This window comes from Lynx canadensis, chromosome C1 (genome assembly GCF_007474595.2).
Source record: "Lynx canadensis isolate LIC74 chromosome C1, mLynCan4.pri.v2, whole genome shotgun sequence".
NCBI classification, from domain to species: Eukaryota; Metazoa; Chordata; class Mammalia; order Carnivora; family Felidae; genus Lynx; species Lynx canadensis.
Window position 1 is genome coordinate 108,119 of NC_044310.1, and position 22,868 is coordinate 130,986.

Sequence of the window (22,868 nt, forward strand, 5' to 3'; positions counted from 1 at the left end):
CCAGCATGCCGAAGGGGAATGGGCTTTGGCCTCTAGAGAGGGTTGGGAGGGTTCAGGGGAGGAAAGTGCATTACTCTGCACCAGCATCTCTCCTGACCTAGACGCCGGTGGTGGGCACAAGAAGGAGGAGGCAAAACAGAGTCTGTTCCTTCAAGAAAGGGGGCCTGGTGCTGCCACCCCCAGCGCAACCAGTCACCAAGAGTAGGCAGGCAGGGGTAACAGTGCCTCAGAGATGGGCCTCCAGAGTGCGCCTCCTCTGCCAGGCCTCCCTGAGCACTCTTTCCAAAACTTATCCATCCTGGGAGGGGGCACAAAGAAGACCCTGTTTTCAGAGTTGAGCCTGGTGAGGCACAGAGAGGGTGAGCGACTCCTGCCTGACCACACAGCTAGCAAACGGCAGAGCTAGGACCCAGCGCCCTTAGCTGCGCTCCAGGCCATCCTGATCTCAGGGCTGATAGTGCCCATCCCACACAGGTCATTGTAACACACACTTGTGGCTTCCAGGCTATAAGGGATGTGAAGGGGGAGTAAGGGAGCCAGACAGCAAACATCTAAACAGACAGGTAGATGAGATCATCTCCGACAGCAACACAATGGAAGAAGGAAGTATTGTGGAGAGAAGGGGTGCCCTGGAGGGGCTGGAGACTTCTCTGAGGAGAGGGCCTTGGACTAAAAGGCCCTTGAGAGCCTGAGGGACAGGACTCAGTGGGTGGGAGACAGAGAGGGCCAAGGCCATAAGGGTGATGGTGGAGAGGCAGCTTCACACAGGGGGAGCAAGGCCGGGGCGCTTCGCTTCCCAGTAAGCCAGCCAATGTATGACATGTGCAGGAAGGGCACAAACTGTGTAGGAAAGGACCCTGCCTGTCGGTGTGTGCCACCCGGCCACCTCGTGCAGGCCAGCCTGGCCCATAGTGAACTTTACATAAGTGGAGTTGTGCCCTAAGAACCTTTCCGCGTCTGTGTAAAAAGAAAAACTAGTTTCCTACTCACACTGTTCTCCTGTGAGTCTCCTGTGCTACCCACACAACACACTTCACTTCTGTTTCTGACACCAGCTGGGTGTCCTACGGTTTAACTCAATTCTGACACCATCTACCTGGAGACAGCATGAGATCCCCAGGTGAAGGGCTCAGTCCCACAAGACTGCCCGCCCCCCTTCCGAGTTTAGTCACAGGTAGTGGGTCCCCAGGTCACCCACAACTTGTTGGCTACAAACCAGTTTCCCATGACCCTTCCCCCTTGGATTTGATTAACTTACTAGAGCAGCTCACGGAAGTCAGGGAAACATTTACTTACGTTTACCGGTTTACTGTACGAGGGTATGATAAAGGGTACAGATGAACAGCCGGATGGAAGAGATGTGTGGGGTGAATTATGGCCTGGGTGCCACTCCCCCCACACCTGCACATGTTCAGCAACATGGAAACTCTGTGAACCCCATACGATCGGGATTTTATGGAGGCTTCCTCACATAGGCATGATGGGTCATTAAATCCAATTCCAGCCCCTCTCTCTCCGGAAGAGGGGGTGTTGCTGGGGCTGAAATTTCCAAGCTTCTAATCACGGCTGGTCCTTCTGGTGAGTATCTCTATCCCAGAGCCCACCCGGAATCAGCTCATTAGAACAAAAGGTGGTCCTGGTGCTCTTATCACTTAGGAATTCACAAGGGTTTCAGTAGCTCTGGGCCAGGAACTGGGAGCAGAAACGAATATGTGTATTTTCTACAATCTCACATCTGCCTCCTCGGAGCCTCAACGTGATTCGGAGTCAGGCACCTTGGGGGCTGTGCTGGTCAGTTTCACCACCAACAGTGGCCTCGTCTCTGCATCATGTTTCTGTGGAAGGAGATTTGGGTTGTTTCCACTTCACAGTCGCAAACATGCCCGAACGTTTCTCTCGGAAAACCTGTGTACTTGGCCTCGGAGAGGCCAGAGGGTCGGGTCGGGGGGCGAGCTTGTTCAGCTTCAGAAGCCACTGCCTGACGGTTTCCCGAGTGGCTGTGCATCTGCTCCGACTACAGGACACGCGCGGGTCGTCTCTGTGCTGCGCATCCTCACGGACCGCCGTCTCTGCCACTCGGCGCTCTGGTGGCTCCGTGGTCATGCCACACTGCCATTTAATCCACATTCCCTTTGGCCCCTGGCCTTTCTATTCCCTCGAGGGTGTGTCTTCCCGGTGCCTGTGCCACCTTCATATGCCTTCTCCTCACTGGTTTGTAGGGCTTGTGCACTCTGGACGAGAACTCCTCACCGCTGTCTGTATTATCAATACCTTCCCTCAGTCTCACATTCTCACTCTCTTAACAGTGCCTTTTGGTAAACAGTTTTAAATTTTAATATGGTGCAAGTGATCAACAGCTTCCTTTATGGTATCACCATTTCTGTTCTCTTAAAGAACCTTTGCCTGCCCCAAAGTCATAAAGATTTCATAAAGGTGTCCTTGTATATTTTGTTAAAGCTTTGCCGTTTTAGCTTTCAAATTGTATCTGCAACCCACCTGGTATTGATGGGAGGTCCTGCCACACTTTTTTGTTTCCGTGTGGACACCTAGTTGGCCCAGTGCCATGTCAAGGGCTTGGGTGGCACACGTGTGTGGGCTTATCTGTCTACAGGGGCAAAGCAGCACAGCCCCACATGGGGCTGGAGCCCCATAAGGTGAGGAGGTTTGGAGGGTTTGGGACAGGGGCTTTTTAACAATTGCCCTGGCTGCCCTGGGAGAGGCAGGGAGACCAGCTCTGAGACTGCGGGGAGGGACCAGGGGGACTAGGGTGAGGCCATGTGAGGACTGAGCTCTACCCAGAGGCTTTCCTTTCCTCCTCTGCCACCCAATCTTGGAGGACCTCATCGTGGGGGGCAGTGGAGGGATGTCTGCTGTAGGATGAGGAAACCAGGTAGAGCTCTATAGCACATCAGGATATGTTCCACAGTGGATGTTAAGTCTTGGTGGAGACCTGGGCCAGGGGGAACAAGTGACGGATAGATGGGCAGTCAGACACACATTCCATGGAGCCGGGAGCATGGGCCCAAGCAGGGGGAAAGGTGCAGGGAGAGGGAAGTAGAGGGCAGCCTGCTGTACCCCCAAGGACCACATGAGGGCACCAGAATTCCACCGGAAGCAGACAGAGCTCAGCCCTTCCGGCCCTTACCAGGTCTGAGGGAATGGACACTTAGGGGATGCTGGGCTCCCTTTCCTGAAGCCATGTAGTCCCCTTGAGCCCTTGAACTTGAGACAGTAAAAGTAAGCCAATTTCGATGAGTAGGTATTATGTGCCAAGGAGTCTTTCTCTTTTCTTTAAGTTTTATTTTAAGTAGACTCCACTCCCACCACGGGGCTTGAACTCACGAGGCTGAGATCCTGAGATCAAGATTCCCATGCTCTACCAAATGAGCCAGCCAGACACCCCACATGCCAAGCAGTCGTAAACGCTTTACACAAATTATGAGCTTTTAACTTTTTAAAAAATAGTTTTATTGAGGTATAATTTACATACAATAAACTGCACATATTTGACTGTAAAATTTGCTAAGTTTTGACATTTGTGATGCCCAGGAAGCCATCACCATAATCCAGAGAGTGAACACGCTCATCACCCCTAAAGGTTCCTATGCTCTTGGTGATACCTCCTTCCCCTACTCCCAAGGTAACCACCAATCTGCATTTGGTAACTATAGTTAGGTGACACTGTCTAGAACTATTATGCTAACAGAAATAAGTCAGTCAGAGAAAGATAAATATATGATTTTACTCATATGTGGAATTTAAGAAACAAAACATGAATATAGGGGAAGAGAGGCAAAAGTAAGATAAAAACAGAGAGGGAGACAAACCATAAGAGACTCTTAAATACATAGAACAAACTAAGGGCTGCTGGAGGGGCACTGGGTGGGGGGATGGGCTAGATGGGGGATGGGCATTAAGGAGGACACTTGTCAGGATGAGCACTGGGTGTTATACGTAAGTGATGAACCGCTAAATTCTATTCCTGAAATCATTATTATACTGCATGTTAACTAACTTGGATAAAAAACAAAAAACTAATTGTGCTTGAGCCATAAAAATAAAAAATAAATTGAAAAAGGAAAATATCAAATAAATAAATAAAATGGCTGCACCATTTTACATTCTTATCAACAATGTAAAAGTGTTCTAATTTCTCCACAAGTTTGCTAACACCCCCATCTGTACTTTAAAATTTTTTTTAATTTTATTTTATTATTTTTCACAGTAATCTTGGGCACCTAGGTAGCTCAGTCGGTTAAGCGTACGACTTCAGCTCAGGTCATGATTTTGCAGTTCGTGAGTTTGAGCCCTGCCTCGGGTTCTGTGCTGACAGCTCAGAGCCTGGAGCCTGGAGTTGTGTGTGTGTCTCTCTCTCTCAAAAATAAATAAACATTAAAAAAAAATAAGTAAATAATAATCTCTATACCCAATGTGGGGCTCTCACTCATGACCCTGAGATCAAGAGTCATATGCTGTACTGATGGGGCCAGTCTTTTTTTTTTTTTTTTTTTGAGAGGGAGAGAGAGAGAGCACCAGTGGGGGAGAGGGGCAGAGGGTGAGAGAGAATTTTAGGCAGGCTCAGAGCTCAGCGCAAAGCCCAATGCAGGGCTCAATCTTAGGACCCTGGGCTCGTGACCTGAGCTGAAATCAAGAGGCAGACACTCAACCGACTGAGCCACCCAGACGCCCCTTTTTAATTATACCTATCCTGGTGGGTGTGAAGCGGTATCTCATTGTGGTTTTGATTTAAATTTCCATGATGGCTATGATGCTGAGTGGCTTTTCAGGTGTTTGTTGGCCATTTATATATCTTTGGAGAAATGTCTGTTCAGATTTTTCACCCATTTTTTTTTAGTTGGGTTGTCTTTTTATTATTGAGTTGAGAGTTACCTATATATTATATATATATATATATATAATACCTATTAATACATATTTATATATTATATGCATGTTTTGCAATGTTTTTCTCCTCTGTCTTTCAAATTTTTTTGGATAACGCCTGTTGAGGCACAAGTTTTAATTTTTACAAAGTTCAATTTATCCTTTTTCTTTTGTCACTTACACTTTTAGTATCATGCCTAAAAAGGCTTTGCTTAAGGCCCTTCATCACCCAGGATCATTTTCTTCTAAAAATTTTACGAAAGTTTTAGCTCTTACATTTATGTGTAGTATCTGCTTTGAGTTAATTTCTGCGTATCGTGTGAAGAAGGGAATGGCTGATCAGATGTCCCAACATTTGTTGAAATGACTCTTCCCACATTAGGTTGTCCTGACATTCTTGTTGGAAATGAACTGACTGTAAATATGACGGCTTATTTCTGAACTCTCAGTTCTATTCCACCAGTCACTATGCTTAACCTCATGCTAGTTCCACACTGTCTTAATTATTATTGCTTTGTAATAAGTTTTGAAATCAGGAAGTTTGAGCCCTCCAACTTTGCTTTTCTTTTTCAAGACCATTTTGGATATTCAGGGTTGCTTAAATTTCCATATGAATTTGGAAATTCAGCTTGTCTGTTTCTGCAAAAATCTTAGCTAAAACCTTGTTAGAGATTGCATTAAAACCAAAGGCCTATTTGTAAAGTATTAGCATCTTTTTTTTTTAAGTTTATGTATTTTGAGAAAGAGAGAGAGAGAGAGAGAGAGAGAGAGAGAGAGAGAGAGAGAAGCAGAGACACGGAGCTTGACGCGGCGGCTTGGAACCCATAAACCATGAGATCATGACCTGAGCTGAGATCAAGGGCCAGATGTTCAATTGTCTAAGCCACCCAGGCACCCCTGTGAAGTATCAATATCTGAACAATGTTTAATCTTCTGATCCATGACATATCTTTTCATTTATTTAGAACTTCTTTAATCTCTTTCAGTAAATGTTCTGTTGTTTTAAAGCCTGAGTTTTGCACTTTTTATTAAATATATTCCTAAGTATTTTATTCTTTTTGATGTTATTATTAGTGAAAGATTTCTTAATTTCATTTTCAAAAGTATTCGATGCCGGTGTTTAGAAATACTACTGATTTTTAAAATATCTATTTTGCACCCTGCAACCTCACTTAATTCATGTATTAGTTTTAATAGTTTTCCTAGTGGATTTCTTTGCATATAAGGTCATGTCACTTGAACACAGGCAGCTTTACTTCTTCCTTTCCAATATGGGTGACATCTATTTCATTTCCTTGCCTAATTGGCTTGAACTCCCTACACCGCCGGACAGAAGTGGCAAGAATGGACACCACTGTTTTAGCCCCGTATCGCGGCGGTTTGATTATGTGGCTCCTTGACGTAGTTTTCTTCAAATTTCTTAGGCGTGAGTTTCAATGAGCTTCTTGGATCTGTGGGTTTATAGTTTACATCAATATTGGAAAAATTCTATTCATTATTTCTCTCAGTGGTTTTTGTTGTTGTTGTTGTTTCCCTCCTCTTCCTCCTCCTTCTGGGACTCCAATTACATGTATACTAAGCCACTTGAAGTTGTCCCACAACTAACTAATGTGCTTTTCTTGTCTTTGCTTCTTTTCTACTTTTTAAGTCTCTTTCACTTTGAATAGGTTTTATGGGTATACTTGCAGTTCACTATTACTAGTATTTTCCTCCTCAACGTCTAATCTGCCATCACACCCATGTCTAGAAGCTCAGTGGGTTTCTATGAAGGTCTCTCAAACCTTCAGTCTTTCCTGTAGCTTCTTGAACATATGAAGTATGACTGTAACAATAGTTTTAATGTCTTTGTCCACTGTTTCTATTACCTGTGACATTTCTGGTTTACTTCAATTGATCGATTTTTCTCCTATCATGGGTCATATTTTCCTGCTTCCTTGTATGCCTGGTAATTTTTTACTGGCTGCCAGACATCATGAATAGTAATTGTTGGGTGCTGGATATTTCTGTGTTCCAATAAATATTCCTGGGCTTTGTTCTGGGGCTTTGTCTGGAGACAGCTTGATCCCCTGGGGCCTTGTTCATAAACTTTATCAGGAACGGCACTCGCGGTAAGGCTAATTATCCCTCACTACTGGAACAAGTCCTTCCGAATACTCTACCAGGTGCCCTATGAATTACGGGCTTTTCCAATCTGGCTAGAGATGAGCCTGGGTAAACTCAGAGGATTTTTCTCTCCAATCGTTTCTCGTGGCTCCTTTCCTGGCCTCAAGGAGTTTCCTCCCAGTGTGATCCAATCAGCCTTCAGGGAGACCCTCTGCATGTCTCTGGAGTCCCCTCCGTGGCTTCTCTCGCCTTGCTGACACTCTGTCACAGGACTCCAGCCGCAGTGGTCCCCCCAGCCCCACCCTGCCAGCTCTGCCTCCTGGACTCTGCCTGGCTTCCCCTCCCTGAGGTCAAGGCCTAAACACCGTCTTCTGACAGCTGGGGCAACACAGGGCTCACTTCACTGGTTTCTCACTTCTCAGGGACCCACTGAGGGAAAAGCCTACTATTCCATATATTTTGTCCAGTTTTTAGTTGTTTCAGGCAAGAAAGTAAATCTGGTCCCTGCTACTCCATCTTTGCTGGAAACAACTATCGTTATGCAGATTATTTACTTAATCCCTTCAACCACACAGCACTACCAGGGAGGTACTATTACTAACCTTATTTTACATGTGAGATTCTGTAACTTGCCCAAGGTCACACAACGAAGTGACAGCAGAAATAAAATTCAGTATCAGTCTGTTCTAGAAGCCTTCCCTGAACCACTCCTGTGCTGACAAGACCTTGAGGGGGTGCCCAACACGGGCGCCCCACCCAGAGATTGTGGGTGTGGGATGCATGTCTGTGGCCTTCCCAAACACAGAGCACACTGAAGGAAGTTCAAGGACATGGGAGAGAAGGTCTGAGTCTGTATGTCTTTGTGGGAAAGGCCTTGGCCACCTCTGAGGGGGTCTCTATCTCTATGTAACTCGGTCTCTAGCTCTGACCATGGGACTGTGTGTCTCTGGCACTGCGTGTCTGTCCCCCTCAGTCACCCGCCCAGTTCTAGGTGGGACAATCCCTGGAAGCCCAGAGGCAGGGGCTGCTCTAGGAACAGCAGGTAACTGCTTCCCTCCTCCCCACCTTCCCTTCTCCAAACTTCCCCCGACATCACATCGCAGCTCTGAGGGGACCGTGCCCCCCAGACTCCAGTGGATGGCAGCCAAGAAACCTTGGTTTTCCACGGCCACAGGCCGTGCAGTCACAGCTGCCAGCCCTACGAACTTCTTGGGGACTGGAACATTCTGGCACTATTTCATTCATTTCACACAACCCTCCCAGGCTCCAGACGGGGGTGGCCCAGACATTCCCCAGGGTTCTGGGGCTCATGCTGGGCAGGCAGGTCTCCCCACCCAGGAGGAAGCTGCCTTGCCGCCTTTGGGGAAAAGGTCAGATTGGAGGCAGGTGATGAGGCTCATGGGGGTTGGGGGGAAGCCCGCGGCTCCTCAGGCCCCACCCTCCCAACTGTCTGTGCCTGTGTGCCAGGGAAGGACCCCGTGTGTGCCCTCTGCGGGGGTGGGGGGGTCCTTCTGTGTACCCTAGTGCCAGGGAGGAGCCACATACACAAAAGAGCATTAGCCTAGACACCCGAACCTTAGTTTCTGTCTTCAGAGGGGCAGGCATTCGCCCGGCGACTTCTGGAAAGTCAGCAACAGCCTCCTGCCACCAGTCTACTTGGTAACAGTTAGCTCTGGTGTCTAATCCTCTGGGGACCACAGGCTGGGTGGCTTATCCACAACAGAAACATATGTCTCACACTTCTGGAACCTGGAAGTCCGAGATCAGGGTGCCAGAGGGGGTCTGGTTTTGGCGAGGGCCCTCTTCCAGGAAAAGTCTGCCCAAAGATTGCCAGCTCTAAGTGGGCAGACTGGTCAGCTCAGATCCTGGGATGTGACCCTCACCTCTTAATTTTATAAACCAAACTCCTAGAGCCAATTCATGGAACTTTCCCTTTCCCCAAAGCAGAAAAGGAGAGGAGGAAATTGCTTGCTCACGCAGCCAGACGATGGCCTGTCCCACCCCAGCGTTGCATTCAGAGCTGGTCTCAATGTACAGAAAGAAGCTCGGCCAGAACTTACATACGTGACACTTTTCCTGACCCTAGACCGGCAGCCGAGCTGAGGTCCAGGGCACCCACTGCAGGGCGCGCGGCCTCAAAGAACAATGAGAAGGGAGTCCAGTCAGCCCCCCGCCCTCTGGGTGTGAGCGTGTGGCACAAGTTGGGGGGTGAGCGCGGGGGCTGGGATGGGCACTGCCACCTCCCTACATCCAGGGGCTGCTGAGCTCCCCCTCACTGTGCTAAACAGGGCCTGGCAGGGCCTAGCTCAGCCGGTTAAGCGCCGACTCTTGATTTTGGCTCCCGGGCACTTTTTTTGTTGTTAGTTCGAGGTCACAGTTTGTGGGATCGAGCCCTGCCGTCAGGCTCTGCGCCGACAACATGGAGTCTGCTTGAGATTCTCCCTCTCCCTCTGCCCCTTCCCCACTCTCTCTCTCACACACAGTAAATAAACATTAAAAAATAAACAGGGCAAGGGAGGCGGGAGGGACCGTGAGTGCGGGGAGAGGCAGGGCTGGAGAAGCGTTCCTCTCCACCAGCCTCTGGCCGGCACAAGCAGCTGCAGGGAGGCTCCCCTTCCTGGCCCACCGGGTAGGATGTTCCTGCTGGCTCAGGCGTGTGGACCTCCGTTACATTAAGGTCAGGGCTTGATGAGGACCAAGCCCAGGGCTTCGGGCATCCAGCACTGACTTTCTACTCCTCGCTGAGCCCCTATCTCCCCACACAGACATTAAGACTCCCGACTGTGGAGGCCCAGGAAATGAGCCCAGAGCGACCAGGTAGGCGGGCGTCAGGTGGGACACCAGGAGGAAACACCTTCCAGGCAGCAGCAACCAGGTACTTTTTGGTAACCATGGTTACCAGGCTGCCAAAAGAATTGAGGCACGCCACTGCTGGGGCGGGGGGGGGGGGGGGGGGCAGGGCCAGCTGCCCACCCAGGGTGGTACGCCCTGTGGCTCTAGCATGAAGCATCCCTCATCTACTGGAAACCTGTAGCCTGTGAATCCCCAACCCCATGCTCTGACTCAGGGTGCCCTATCACTTACACCACAGAAACGATCCCCAGTCTCACCTGGATCCCTCAGGGGTGGACCCGGCCTGTGGCTGGTCAGCACCATGGCAGGGCTCTGGACCTGTCACTGTACCCATCCACTTGGGGCTTGCTAGGAACTGCTTCCAGATCAAAGCCAGACTGGCCAAAAGCAGAATCAATCCACCCTCCGCTTATGACCACAGCTGTAGGGACTATTTCTGGGGTTACTCTCCCCAAAAGTCCAGTCCTCACCCCCACCCAACCTCTTCCACCATTCCATTGTCAGGAAGGCAGGTGGGGGTGACTTGTCAGGTGACCGTGGGTACGTTAGCTGTTTATTGCTATTATTTATTTTACGTACAACTTACTGTTACTTACTGCCACATAACAAATTAAAGTATAACAGCTTAAAACGACACGTCACACAGTTTCTGAGAGACGAGTCCAGGAGCTGCTCAGCCGGGTGGTTCTGGCTCAGGATCTCTCATTAAGTTGTTGTCAAGACGTGGAAAGTGGCTGGGATCTCACCTGAAGCCTCGAGGGGCTGGAGAACCTACTTCTAAACTCACTCTCACTCAGGTCCACACCGTGTTGGCCTCTCCACACTAAAGGACAGCTGGCCTCCCCCAGAGTGAATATGGCAGACACAGAACAAGATGTACCTGCAGCCTAACCTTAAAGAGACATCCCGTCACTTCTGCAGGACCTTACTGGTCACATTCACAAGGCTGCAAACCAGGAGGGGACCACTGGTGGCCTTCCAGGAAGTGGTCGACTCCAAGGCCTTTTTCCTTGACCACGGTACATCCCAGGATGGATGCAGTCTGGGGAGCAGAGACAGAGAAGCCAGACACAGCTATGGGAACTCTCAGCTCAGCTTTCCCCTCTGGAAAGGAGCAGGTCCTGGAGTCAGAGCGAGGCAGAGCTTGCCAGGTGATGGGAGGAGGCTGCCGGGGCCTGGAGACAATCAGGGCGGCCACTGCAGCTTTGGCGCCAGAGCTAAGGCCTCACCTCTCACAAATCAGGGCTCCAAACAGCCCAGCCCCTCCCCTACTCTGAATTTCCAACTGACTGCAGTTTCATGGACCTATTCTTCTGTCACCATAGGGACCGATTCTCCAAATTCCAAAAACCTAGGATTTGCTGTCATCGACTGGTCCCCCAGCTCTGGCCCCACAGGCAGAAGGGACCCGGACAAACAGGGCTCCCACACCCACAGAGGCAGGCAATTCTGCTGACCGTGCGTATGGATTCAGCACACATTTATTGACCCTTGATCCTTGCCAGGAACTGGGCTGGAAGGAAACGCAGATACTGAATGAGACTCTGCCTGCTTATGGAAGGGAACCGACCCAGGAGGAGGAGGTCCGGACCCCTCCCCCACTCCTACCACACAGCCTGGCCAGGAGACGGTGCTTCCTAAGTGTCTGCAAGACAAACGCTGAGACAGAAATAGCTGGCTGGGTGGGTAGGAGGCTGGAGTCAAAGGAATAACCAAGAGCCCATCTGGGGGCTGGGGGGGTGGGGTGGGGGTGGGGGTGGAGGGGGCAGAAACGGGTGGAAGAGTGGGGAGTGTGGGAAGGAGAACCCCTGATGAGGGAGGGATTACTGCAAACCTGGGGCCGTAACTCCTCCCACTGAGGCCTTGTAGAAACTGCTGGAGGGGGTCTGCTGGACTGGGCTGGTGTCCAGGCTGGGCGTGGGGAGGGGTGGGATGCTCTCCACAGCTGGAGGCAAGGATGCTGTTCCTGAAAACCAGGTGCCCTCAGCTCTGAGAAGGGGCAGGCTGCTGGGGAGGGGGCCAGCTTCAGCCTGAGCTGTGCTTGCTCAGACCTCCCGAATCTAAGCAAGAATGACACCCCTCTCAGCTATAAAAAAGAATGAGATCTTGCCATTTGTGACAACACAGATAGACCCAGAAGGTATTGTGCTAAGTGACATGAGTCAGACAGAAAAAGATAAATTCCATGTGCTTTCACTTGCAGGTGGAATCTAAAAAACAAGACAAATGATCGAAAAATAGACTCCTGGGGCACCTGGCTGACTTAATCGGAGCACGCTACTCTTGATCTCGGGGTTGTGAGTTCAAACCCCAGATTTGGTGTAGAGATTACTTAAAAAATAAAATCTTTAAAAAAACAGATTCAAATACAGAGAAACAAACTGGTGGTTGTCAGAGGGAAGGTGGGTGGGGGGCTATGTGAAACAGGCAATGGGGATTAAGAGGTACAAATTTCCAGTTATATAATAAATAAGTCACCGGGGTGCCTGGGTGGCTCAGTCGGTTAAGTGTCTGACTCTCGTCAGTTCAGATCATGATCCTGCAGTTCGTGAGTGTGAGTCCCACATCGGGCTCTGCACCAACCATAAGGAGCCTGCTTTGGGATTCTCTTTCCCTCCATGTTTGCCCCTCCCCTGTTCACACTCTCTCTCAAAATAAGTAAAATAAACATTTAAAATTTTTTTTTTAAATTGGGGCAGCTGGGTGGCTCAGTCAGTTAAGCATCTGACTCTTGGTTTCAGCTTAGGTCATGATCTCGTTGTTTCGTGGGTTCGAGCCCTGCATCGGGCTCTGCACTGGCAATGCACAGCCTGCGGGGATTCTCTCCCTCTCTCTCTGCGCCTCCCCTGCTCTCCCTCTCTCCCAAAATAAATAAACCTCATAAATTAAAAAAAATTTTTTTGAATAAAATAAATAAGTCACGATGAAAAGTACAGCACAGGGAATATGCTCAATAATACTGTAATAACTTTGTACCCTGACGGTGGCTACTCCAATCACAGCGAGCACTGTATGGAATTGTTGAACCACTATGTTGTACCCCTGAAATTAATGTAACATTGTACATCACCTATACCTCAAAAATGACAAAAGACACTCTTCTCAAACCTCCTGACTCCACCCAAATTAATCAAGTCAGTATGAATTGAGCCATTCCAAGCAGCTGTGAGGACAAAGGTGGTTGACACAGACATGGCCCTGGCCTCTGGAGCCCACGGAGACCGGTGGGAAAGTGGGGAGAGAATTCCAGCCAGGAGGCTGAGTTCAAAGACACAGAGATCAGAAGGGGCTTGCGTGGCTGAGGAACTGTGTGTGGTCCCCGACAGAGCCTGAGAGACCCTTGGAGGGTCCTCACTGCAAATCTCCCTTTGGCAACAGCGTTAAGACATTACCAGAAACAGGAAGTAAAGGTAGCATGGGGGTGCAGGTGGGGGTGGGAAGGACAGGGAGTAAGGCAGGCAGGAAATGGGACACCAGGGATCTGGTCTAGAGTTATCACTGCCCTTTTATGGGAGGAGGGAGAGCATGACAGCCCCAAGTTCCAGGTGATTTCCCCAGGTGGCTCTTTTTCATTTGGCCACACAGGTAGGGAGGACCCTCTCTTTCCTGCAGGGTGTGTGGGCCCCTGCTTTGTACAAACTCTACCCACCCTCCAGCCCTCCCCCCCACCAGGCTTCACCTCCCCACCCCACCCCTCTTCTGCACTGAGGCCCTCCCTGAGCAACTGCTCTCCCCCAACCAAGCTGAGCTCCCTGCTCCAGCAATAGACCCTGGGCAGGTCTCTTGCCAAAGAGGGCTTCCCAGGCCTTGATCAACTGTTCTTTCCCCGCAGCCCTGCCACAGCTGCAGCTCCGAGACAGAGGCACTACTTTGAGGTTCCCCCACGGCCAGGATCACTGAACGTGTGTATCTCCAAGGCCCACGTGGCTGCCACCATCTAGCACCACCGACCCAGGTCCTTGACTCTCAGGGAGATGGGCAAAGCAGCCAGAGGGCAGGGATGACAGGCTTGGTGGGGACTTGGAAGTCCCTGACAGGTGAGCATGGCTGAGTGTAGGAGAACCAGGTGATTCCTGCCTACGACACGGCCACGGAGGCCACTGGAGGAGCAGCAGACTAACCTCTGTCAGTGACCCACCCTCTTTCTCCCTGAAGAGCCCTGGCCAAGCAGGAGGCAGGCAACCATCTGATGAACTCGGCTGCAGTTGGAAATGAATCTTGGCTCAGCCTCAGATGGGCTCAGGGTGAGACACTCCAGTCTCAGCTTATGTGGCTCAGAACACCTCTCGTTGCACCTGGAGCACAGCCCCCTGCAGCAGCTCAGGAAGACCTGGGACCGCAGGACAGTGACTCCAGGGCTGATGTCCAATGCTGCCTAGTATCACTGCCTGGCACTGTATGGCTGACACAGTAGGTACTCAGGAAAAAGGCATGGGCAGGACCACCCTCCAGTCTTCTCCCACTAGCAGAGACCTCCCCTCCCAGGGCACACGTCAAGACTGGACTCTGGTGGGGGAGTACCCCTCCCCCTCCCACCGCTGGCACTAAGTGTTCTTTGCCAGTCTTGCCCCAGTTCCTTGTCCCCAAGACTCAGACACCCTCTCCTGGGCAGACGCTGCCCTGGGGCTGACTCAGTCCAAGGAGCTTTGTGTTGAAGGAACCAAGAGAACAAAGTAGGAAGTGGACCAGGCCAGTGCTGAAACTTCAAGGCAAGCTTTCGGCTCTGGCCACAGCTCAGCTGCCCAAGACAAGTGTGTGACTATGTCTCCACCTTCCAAGGTCCACAGAAATGGCAGTGGGGTAAAGTACCTTAAAAAAACAAAAACAAACAAACAAACATCTTGCCTAATGACGCTGCACAACTGCTTTCCCACGCTGAGACACATTCTGGGAAACGTGATGACTGTCACCTTCCCGCCTGAACCTCCTGAGGGGCCTCTCACCACCCCCCCCCTGCCCCGCCGCGCCACTTCCACTTCTAGGAGGGTCGCTGGCCTCTGAACCATCGCAGGCGCACCAGCCAGGCCCGGCGGGGGGCGGGGGGGGGCGGGAGGAGGGGCGGGAAGGGACGGAGGGAAGGGCCCACCCGAGGGTGCAGACTGTGGGGAAGAGCAACCCGAAGTCCCGCCCCGGAAGTCCAGCGCAAAGTAACCAGCAGACCGCCCCCACCCCCACCCCCAGCTAAGCGCTGAAAGAGACGTCAGACTAGACTCTTCACAAGGACAAAAAAAGATAAAAACTCTCTCAGTGTGGGCCCTGGAAACAAATACTCTCTGGTCCACTCCCGGCAAAGGCCGCGGCCCTAGAACGGGGTGCAGCTTCCGCTACAGTCCTCACCGCAGCCACGGCCTCCAGGGCGCGCCCCGGCCCTGCAGGCCAGCCCTGGGGGCGGCGAGGGGCGCCCCGGTCAGGCCTGGCGGGAGCCGCAGCGCCAAGACCGACCCGGGGCGCGGCAGGGGGAAGAAGGGACCGTCGAAGGCCGCGAACGGCGGGCAGCCGTAGACCTGGGCCGGGGGGACGGGGCGGCGCGAGGGCCCCAGCTGGCGCAGGCAGGCCGCCAGGTGGCCCAGCAGGCGAGAACGCACGTCAGCCGGGACGCCCTCGCAGCCGGCCAAGAAGCGATTCACCTCCGCCAGACACTCGTTGAAGCCGGCGCGGTACTTGCCCAGGACGGCGGGGTCAGCGCCGAGCGCGGCTGCGGGGGCGGCAGGGGACAGGCGGTCGGTTCCCGCCGCGGTGGCCCTGAGCGCCTCCCGTCACCTCCCCCTCCCGCGCCCCGCCCGCGCCTCACCTGTCATCTGTACGCGTCGCAGGCTCTGCAAGTGCCTCACGGTCATCTCCAGGATGTCCGCTTTCTCCAGCTTCGAATGGCGGGAGCTCTGGGGACAGGGACGGTGTGGGCGGCTGGCAACACAGCGGCGCGCCGAGGCTCCCGGCACCCGCCCCCCCTCCGCCCCTCGATCTCACCTCCCGACCCCGACTCACATCCTTCCTGAAGGCATCCAGGACGAGGGTCTTGAGCTGCGCGAGGCTTTCGTTGATGCGCGCTCGGCGCCGCTTCTCCATGACCGGCTTGGAGGACTGCGGGCCGGGCTGTGGCTGAGTCCCGCGTGCGTCCGCCCCACCCCACGCCCCCCACCCCGCGCCCGGCAGGTCCCCACCTTTCGGTGTTCCGCCGCGCTCCGGGGCTTAGCCGGCACTCCGGCCGGCGGCGAGGCTCTCGGCTTCCCCGGGGTCTCCGCGGGCATGCTGCGCCCCCGCGCCTCCGGGCCCGCGCGGAGCGTCGCCGGCCGCCGGGCTACTTAAGGCGGCGCGGCCGCAGGGCGTGTGAACTCGGCTCCGCATTCTTTCCCACGCTCGCGCCAGCCAATGAGCGGCTGCGCTCCCCCTCCCCGCTCCCCCCAGCACACTCGCGGGCTGCGCGCGGGGCCGCCCGCCCCCGGCCGCGGCCCCCGCCAAACGTCAGTCAAGCCTGCGCTCCGGGCCCGCGACAAAGGCCACTGGAGGCGCCCTGCCCGCGCCCGCCTCCAGCTAGGCCGGGACGACGCGGGAAGGGCGCCTGCCCCCGCCTCTGCAGCCGCGGCCGGAGCCGCACGCCTGCGCCGGGCCTCTCCGGCCCGCCCCGGGCAGCGGACCCCGCCCCTCCGCCCCGCCCCGCCCCCCCTCCTCGGGCGGGGCGGAGTCGCGGGGCCCTCACTGAAGCCCAGCGGAGTCGGGGTGGGGGTGGGGCGCGGAGTTCACGGTGGGCGGCGCGGGAAATCTGAAAGGAGAATTCTCCAGGGGAAGTGGGTCAGACGCCCCACCCCCGCCCGCCCCAGGATTGGCGAGCTTTAGTCCACGAGCCTCCCGTTTTCCTCCGCCATCGCCAGTCCCCACCAGGGCCTAGGGTCTCATCTGACCTGCCACGCGCTTAGCCTCCCGGGGTCCCCACGGCCCGCACACCTCCTCAAGGCCTGTGACACAGTGAACACCAGCCACTGGGCAGGACAGAGGTCCGCTGCCCAAGGTCATGAGGCAGGCAGGGTGGCGTCACGGGACATTTAAATTGTGACGTAGAACCAATGAGGGTGCTGCTGCAGGTAGAGGGATGTCACCAGTCACGCAGGAAGATGTAAGGATGTCACCTGGTCAGGCTGGCGATGCCACCAGATAACAGAGGTGATATCTCTGGTGAAGGTACATGGTGATAGCCCAGACAAGGGGATGTCATGGGGCTGGTGATGTCACATTCGTCTAGATTACCCAACAGCAAAGTAGGGCTCACAAAAAATGAGGAACAGTTACTAAAATCTGCTTATTTCAGGGGTGCTGGGGGCTCAGTCAGTTGAGCGTCTGACTTCGGCTCAGGTCCTGATCTCGCCTTAGTGAGTTCCAGTCCCGCATGGGGCTCTGTGCTGATGGCTCAGAGCCTGGAGCCTGCTTCTGATTCTCTTCTCTCTCTCTCTCTCTCTCTCTCTCTCTCTCTCTGCCCCTTCCCTGCTCAAACTCTGTCTCTGTCTCTGTCTCTCAAAAACTAAAATAACGCATTAAAAAATTGTCTCTCTTAAAAAAAAATGTGCTGTTTCAAAGTGACATAGTGGGAAAAACAGGACTATGTTTATCTTCCTGTTCCATATTGTTTTCATTCTGGGGGCTTTTTTGGTGGGTTTTGTTCTGGTTTGGCTTTTTGTTTTTTGTTTGGTTTTTGGTTTTTTAAGATTTTATATTTAAGTAATCTCTACACCGAAGGCGAGGCTCAAACTCACAAACCAGAGATCAAGAGTCGCATGCTCTACTGACCAAGCCAGCCAGGTACTGTGATATTATTTTCATTTTGAATTATATTGCTGGCCTATACTCTTTCGAGTACTCAGAGTCTCCAGTCCACTGTGGCCTGATGGCAGTGTTGCCATCCATCCCACAGACATTTCTGGGGCTCACTGTGGGCCTGGCCAGCCCTGGGGGTGGGGGAAGCCTATCCTGGGGCTTCTAATCTGGTGGATGACAGGGCAAGCAAAATAGTCATTCCTTTGGAAGTGATAGAAAGAAATGGGTGGGCTGCTGGGAGAGAAGAAATCTTTCCTTTCACCTCACGTCAAGGTGGGATCTTCTGGGCAGAATGCAGCTTTGCAAGGCCCCAGGGTGAGGGAGTGGCATCCCTAGAATTCGAAAGGGACCACGGAGGCCAAGGGAGGAGGGGAAGGGGCGGGCAGAGGCTTCTGGCTCCAGGAAGGATCTGAGAGCCTCAGGGGCCTTTTCTGAGCAAGGCAATGAGCCAAATGGCAGCTCGGAAAGGGTTCCCTCCACTGTTGTGGGTCTCCATAGTGAGTGTCGTTGGTGCTGCCCCCTGACCGAACACCCATTCCCGGGGTCCCACTTTGGGGTCCCATCCAGAGGCCTTCGTCCCATTCCGAGGCTGATTCTAGTCTAGTGCCAGGCAAAGATTGCCCCTGCCCTCTACCGATGCCCCCCACAGTCGGCCTGGGGTGCAGGGATGGGGCAGGGGGCAGCTAAAGTTCTCCCCACCACACAGTGGCACACGGGCACCCAGATGAGGCCACCCATTCCTCTTTCCGGCCTCAGAGGAGCATGCGGGAGGAGTGGAGGGGGCATTGGAAAGCCGCTGGGGTCAGGCAGGGTTCTTCCGAAGGGGACCCCACCCCCCGACCCTGCTAGCACGAAAAGCCTGGGAGCGTGATTGGTCCGGCGGTACAGGCGTGGCTCAGACTAGTCTTGCTGTCGAGGAGGTCATGAGGATTGCAGAGGACAGAAGCCCGCGGGCACCTTCGGTGGCCACTGGCGCCTCCTCCTCTTTCCGGGAGTGATGGAGGAAGCTGCCTCCAGGAGGACCAGATGTGGGTGGGCTCTGGGGGGCCCCTAGCCTCCTGTGGAGGCCAGATAGGCAGGGGATTCAGACTGGAAGGAGAGGCCTGAGGAACTACGTTTTTGGCCATTCTTTCCCTCACTAGTTGTTAGATGGGCTGACTTACCTTCCTATACCTGCGTCCTCGCCTGTAAAATGGGTCATCTTTCTATTTATTCCAGGATTATTGGGAAGATAAATGAGACCCTATTCTGAAAGCGTGCAGCACGTAGAGAGAACTGGGTACATGTCAGATACCTTGTTGTTACTTCCCCAGGGGAGCAGGTGGGAGACAACTGGACAGAGGGGAGACCGAGGCAGGGGGAGACAACTGGACAGAGGGGAGACCGAGGCAGGGGGAGACAACTGGGCAGAGGGGAGACCGAGGCAGGGGGAGACAACTGGATGAGGGGAGACCGAGGCAGGGGGAGACAACTGGACAGAGGGGAGACCGAGGCAGGGGGAGACAACTGGACAGAGGGGAGACCGAGGCAGGGGGAGACAACTGGACAGAGGGGAGACCGAGGCAGGGGGAGACAACTGGGTAGAGGGGAGACCGAGGCAGGGGGAGACAACTGGGTAGAGGGGAGACCCAGGCAGGGGGAGACAACTGGGTAGAGGGGAGACCCAGGCAGGGGGAGACAACTGGGTAGAGGGGAGACCCAGGCAGGGGGAGACAACTGGACAGAGGGGAGAGTGAGGCAGGGAGAGACAACTGGGTAGAGGGGAGACCCAGGAAGTTGGAGACAACTGGACAGAGGGGAGACTGAGGCAGGGGGAGACAACTGGGTAAAGGGGAGACCGAGGCAGGGGGAGACAACTGGATGAGGGGAGACCAAGGCAGGGGGAAACAACTGGCTAGAGGGGAGACCCAGGCAGGGGAGACAACTGGACAGAGGGGAGACTGAGGCAGGGGGAGACAACTGGGTAAAGGGGAGACCGAGGCAGGGGGAGACAACTGGATGAGGGGAGACCAAGGCAGGGGGAAACAACTGGCTAGAGGGGAGACCCAGGCAGGGGAGACAACTGGACAGAGGGGAGACTGAGGCAAGGGGAGACAACTGGGTAGAGGGGAAACCGAGGCAGGGGGAGACAACTGGGTAGAGGGGAGACCGAAGCAGGGGGAGACAACTGGATGAGGGGGAGACCGAGGCAGGAGGAAACAACTGGGTAGAGGGGAGACCCAGGCAAGGGGAGACAACTGGAGAGAGGGGAGACAGGCAGGGGGAGACAACTGGATAGAGGGGAGACCCAGGAGGGGGAGACAACTGGACAGAGAGGAGACTGAGGCAGGGGGAGACAACTGGGTAGAGGGGAGACCGAGGCAGGGGGAGACAACTGGGTAGAGGGGAGACCGAGGCAGGGGGAGACAACTGGGTAGAGGGGAGACCCAGGCAGGGGGAGACAACTGGAGAGAGGGGAGACTGAGACAGGGAGAGACAACTGAGTAGAGGGGAGACCCAGGAAGGTGGAGACAACTGGATAGAGGGGAGACTGAGGCAGTGGGATGCCTGTCCTCAGCTTCATCATGTGCCCCACAGGGCTCTCTACACTCTGAGCACGCCCTAGGCTCATCCTCAGACACTGGCCAGAGAGGGAAGCAGGCCCCCACCCAGGGTCTCCAGGGGCCTGTGTCTTGGCCTTTCCAGCCCCAGCCAGCCAGGAGCCCTCTCTAGGCCAGAGCTTTCCCAACGGCCTCACCACCGACGTCCTCACTGTGTCTTTCCCACAGGGCCGCACTCCCGCTATCTGTATGGTCTTGTCTCTCTGGGCCATTGTCCCTCAGGCTGCCTCTGCAAGGAAGCACAGACTGGTGCCATGGAAAGCCCGCAAGGAGAGGTCCCATGGAAAGGCCTGGCGTAGGTATTGTAGCCAATAGCCCAGTCGTCTCAGCAAACACGTGAGTGAACCCCTAACCCGAAGTTGCCATGCCACCCACTTTATGTTTTCCCAGCTGCCCTGTGTGCTCTGCTCCAATTGTTTTTAACTTTTTTTAATAGTTCATTTGTTTTTGAGAGAGAGAGAGAGGGAGCGAGTGAGCGCAAGTGGGGGAGGGGCAGAGAGAGAGGGGGACAAAGGAACCGAAGCAGGCTCTGTGCTGGCAGCATAGAGCCTGATACGGGGCTCAGACTCACGAATCATGTCATCATGACCTGAGCTGGAGTCAGATGTTTGCCTGACTGAGCCCCCCAGGCACCCCTCTGTTCCAATTGTTGATTCACAGGACGGTTGTTTACTATGACATCTTGGGGTCATTGACTACAGTAGTAGGAACTGGGATAGCTGGATGGACCAAGCCCTGGACCCCGGGAGAGGGGCCCTTTCCTCCCACCCACCTCTTCCTCGCTGTCCTCGTTCCCTATTTTCTTCAGCATTCTTAATTTTTTGAAGTTTATTTATTTATTTTGAAAGAGTGAGAGAGAGCTCGCGTGCGTGCACGAGAGAGGGACAGAGAGAGAGGGAGAAAGAGAAAATCCTGAGCAGGCTCTGTATCAGCACAGAGCCCGATGCAGGCCTTGATCTCATGTGAGATCAAGGTCTGAGCCGAAACCAGGAGTCAGATGCTTAACCGACTGAGCCCCCAGGCGCCCCTCCAACCCTTACAGAGGCTCAGTGGTTTTGAGCCCTGGCTTTCCATCTGATGAGGTGCTTCTTGGAGCCATCAAAGGTCAGCTGTCTGTCTTTTGTACCCAGGCCCAAGTGGGCCAAGCCCCAGGTGGCTGATGGTCCAGCGGGCATCTCTGGGGCCCACTGGTGGTCGTGCGGAGTGGGGGGGGGCCAAAGCAAGATAGTCAGTGTGGGAGTTTGTGGGGAAAGACAGAGGTATCTTCTAGGCCAGACCTGGGACTCCAGCCTTGTGGGCAGGAGGTCTCACATAGGCCACTGTGAGCATTCCACATGACAGTATTCAGCCAATGTCCCTTGAGGGCCTGTGAAGTGCTGTCTACCGATAAACAGCCCCATCCCCCTCCACCACAAATTTTGACATGGGGTTAACAACTGTATTTACACCCTGCCCCTCACATTCCTCTGGCGCATGGATTCCAGAACATCAGAGACACCACAGACCACCACCTGCCCCTGTCCCTACCCCCCCCCCCCGACCATGTACCCTCCTCTCCTGCCAAGAGGCAGCAGCCCATTGGCTCAGGCAGCTGGGACCAGAGCTGTCCAGTGACCAGGCTAGAACTGTTGCAGTTTCTCTCCTGCAAGGTGGGAGTTAGGGGCTGAGTCTTTTATTGGTGTTTGCTGGTATTGTAAAGTGACAGAGGCCAGGGCTGATGGGATCCAGGATGCAAGATAGAGGTGAGGGAAGCATAATGCCCAGGACCCAGGCAGAGGCCAGGAGCACAGGCTGTGGACGCTGTTTTAACATTCCAGGACGACCCTGATCTTCTGTGGCCAGAGGGGCATCTTCCTCCCTTACAGGACCTGGAACTGACACACCTTCCCTCAGCTCCCAAATACTGCCCCCCAGCACCCGCTGAGTGACAGCACCGCCCCCCAGCACCCGCTGAGTGACAGCACCGCCCCCCAGCACCCGCTAAGGGACAGCACCGCCCCCCAGCACCTGCTGGGTGACAGCACCGCCCCCCAGCACCCGCTGAGTGACAGCACTGACCCCCAGTACCCGCTGAGTGGTCAGGGTGTTATCAATGCTTTCACCCAAATCTGAGCACTGACACCTCTCTACATTTGGGAGGTGACAGAAGCCCCTCCAAGCTCTGTCTGCATGGGACACTGCCTGGCCCACTGGCTCCCCCGGGTGCTGCTGTTCATTCTTCTTGGACCGCTGCACCTGGTGAGAGGTGAGCTTCCTTGTGCCTCCTCTTTGGCACTTCCAGACCTGTCTCTTTCCTAGCACAAAAGCCCTAGATTTGAACCTCATATCATCAGATCTTAACTTGTTGAAGTTTTCTGCATGCCTGGGGGCTTCCCTAAAATCCTTCCTGTTTTACTCCTGATTCCCTGTCACTTTCCCCAACCACTCCTGTCATAGTTCCTGGTGATCTCAGAATCCACGGGGGATTCTCCAACCTTCTGTACATCCTCCCCTTCAGCAGTCCTGTCACCTTCCCAGCTGGCCACTCGCTCCCCTGGCCAGGGTCCTTCTCACAACTGCAGCCTCTCCACAGTCTAACCTCAAGGCCCACATTCTCTGACGAGTTCCCAACCTTGCAGCTCA

At 54.0% G+C, this 22,868-nt stretch overlaps 1 protein-coding gene across 1 annotated transcript; it reads right to left on the minus strand.

The window, feature by feature from the left end:
• Positions 1-12,785: 12,785 nt before the first annotated feature.
• Positions 12,786-16,150, minus strand: HES4 (hes family bHLH transcription factor 4). The gene is made up of 4 exons (XM_030324602.1): positions 16,002-16,150; positions 15,826-15,921; positions 15,632-15,719; positions 12,786-15,535 (listed from the first exon to the last, which is right to left on the minus strand). Exons 1-4 carry the CDS (start codon positions 16,086-16,088, stop codon positions 15,174-15,176), a joined length of 633 nt encoding a protein of 210 aa, XP_030180462.1. The 5' UTR covers positions 16,089-16,150; the 3' UTR covers positions 12,786-15,173.
• Between the last annotated feature and the right edge of the window lie 6,718 nt (positions 16,151-22,868).

Coding starts and splice junctions, on each gene's coding strand:
- HES4 (XM_030324602.1), bottom strand. CDS start 16,088: ATGCCCGCGGAGACCCCGGGGAAGCCGAGAGCCTCGCCGCCGGCCGGA. Junction 15,922..16,001: donor GCGCGGCGGAACACCGAAAG/GTGGGGACCTGC, acceptor CCCGGCCCGCAG/TCCTCCAAGCCGGTCATGGA. Junction 15,536..15,631: donor GCGACGCGTACAGATGACAG/GTGAGGCGCGGG, acceptor CCGCCCCCGCAG/CCGCGCTCGGCGCTGACCCC.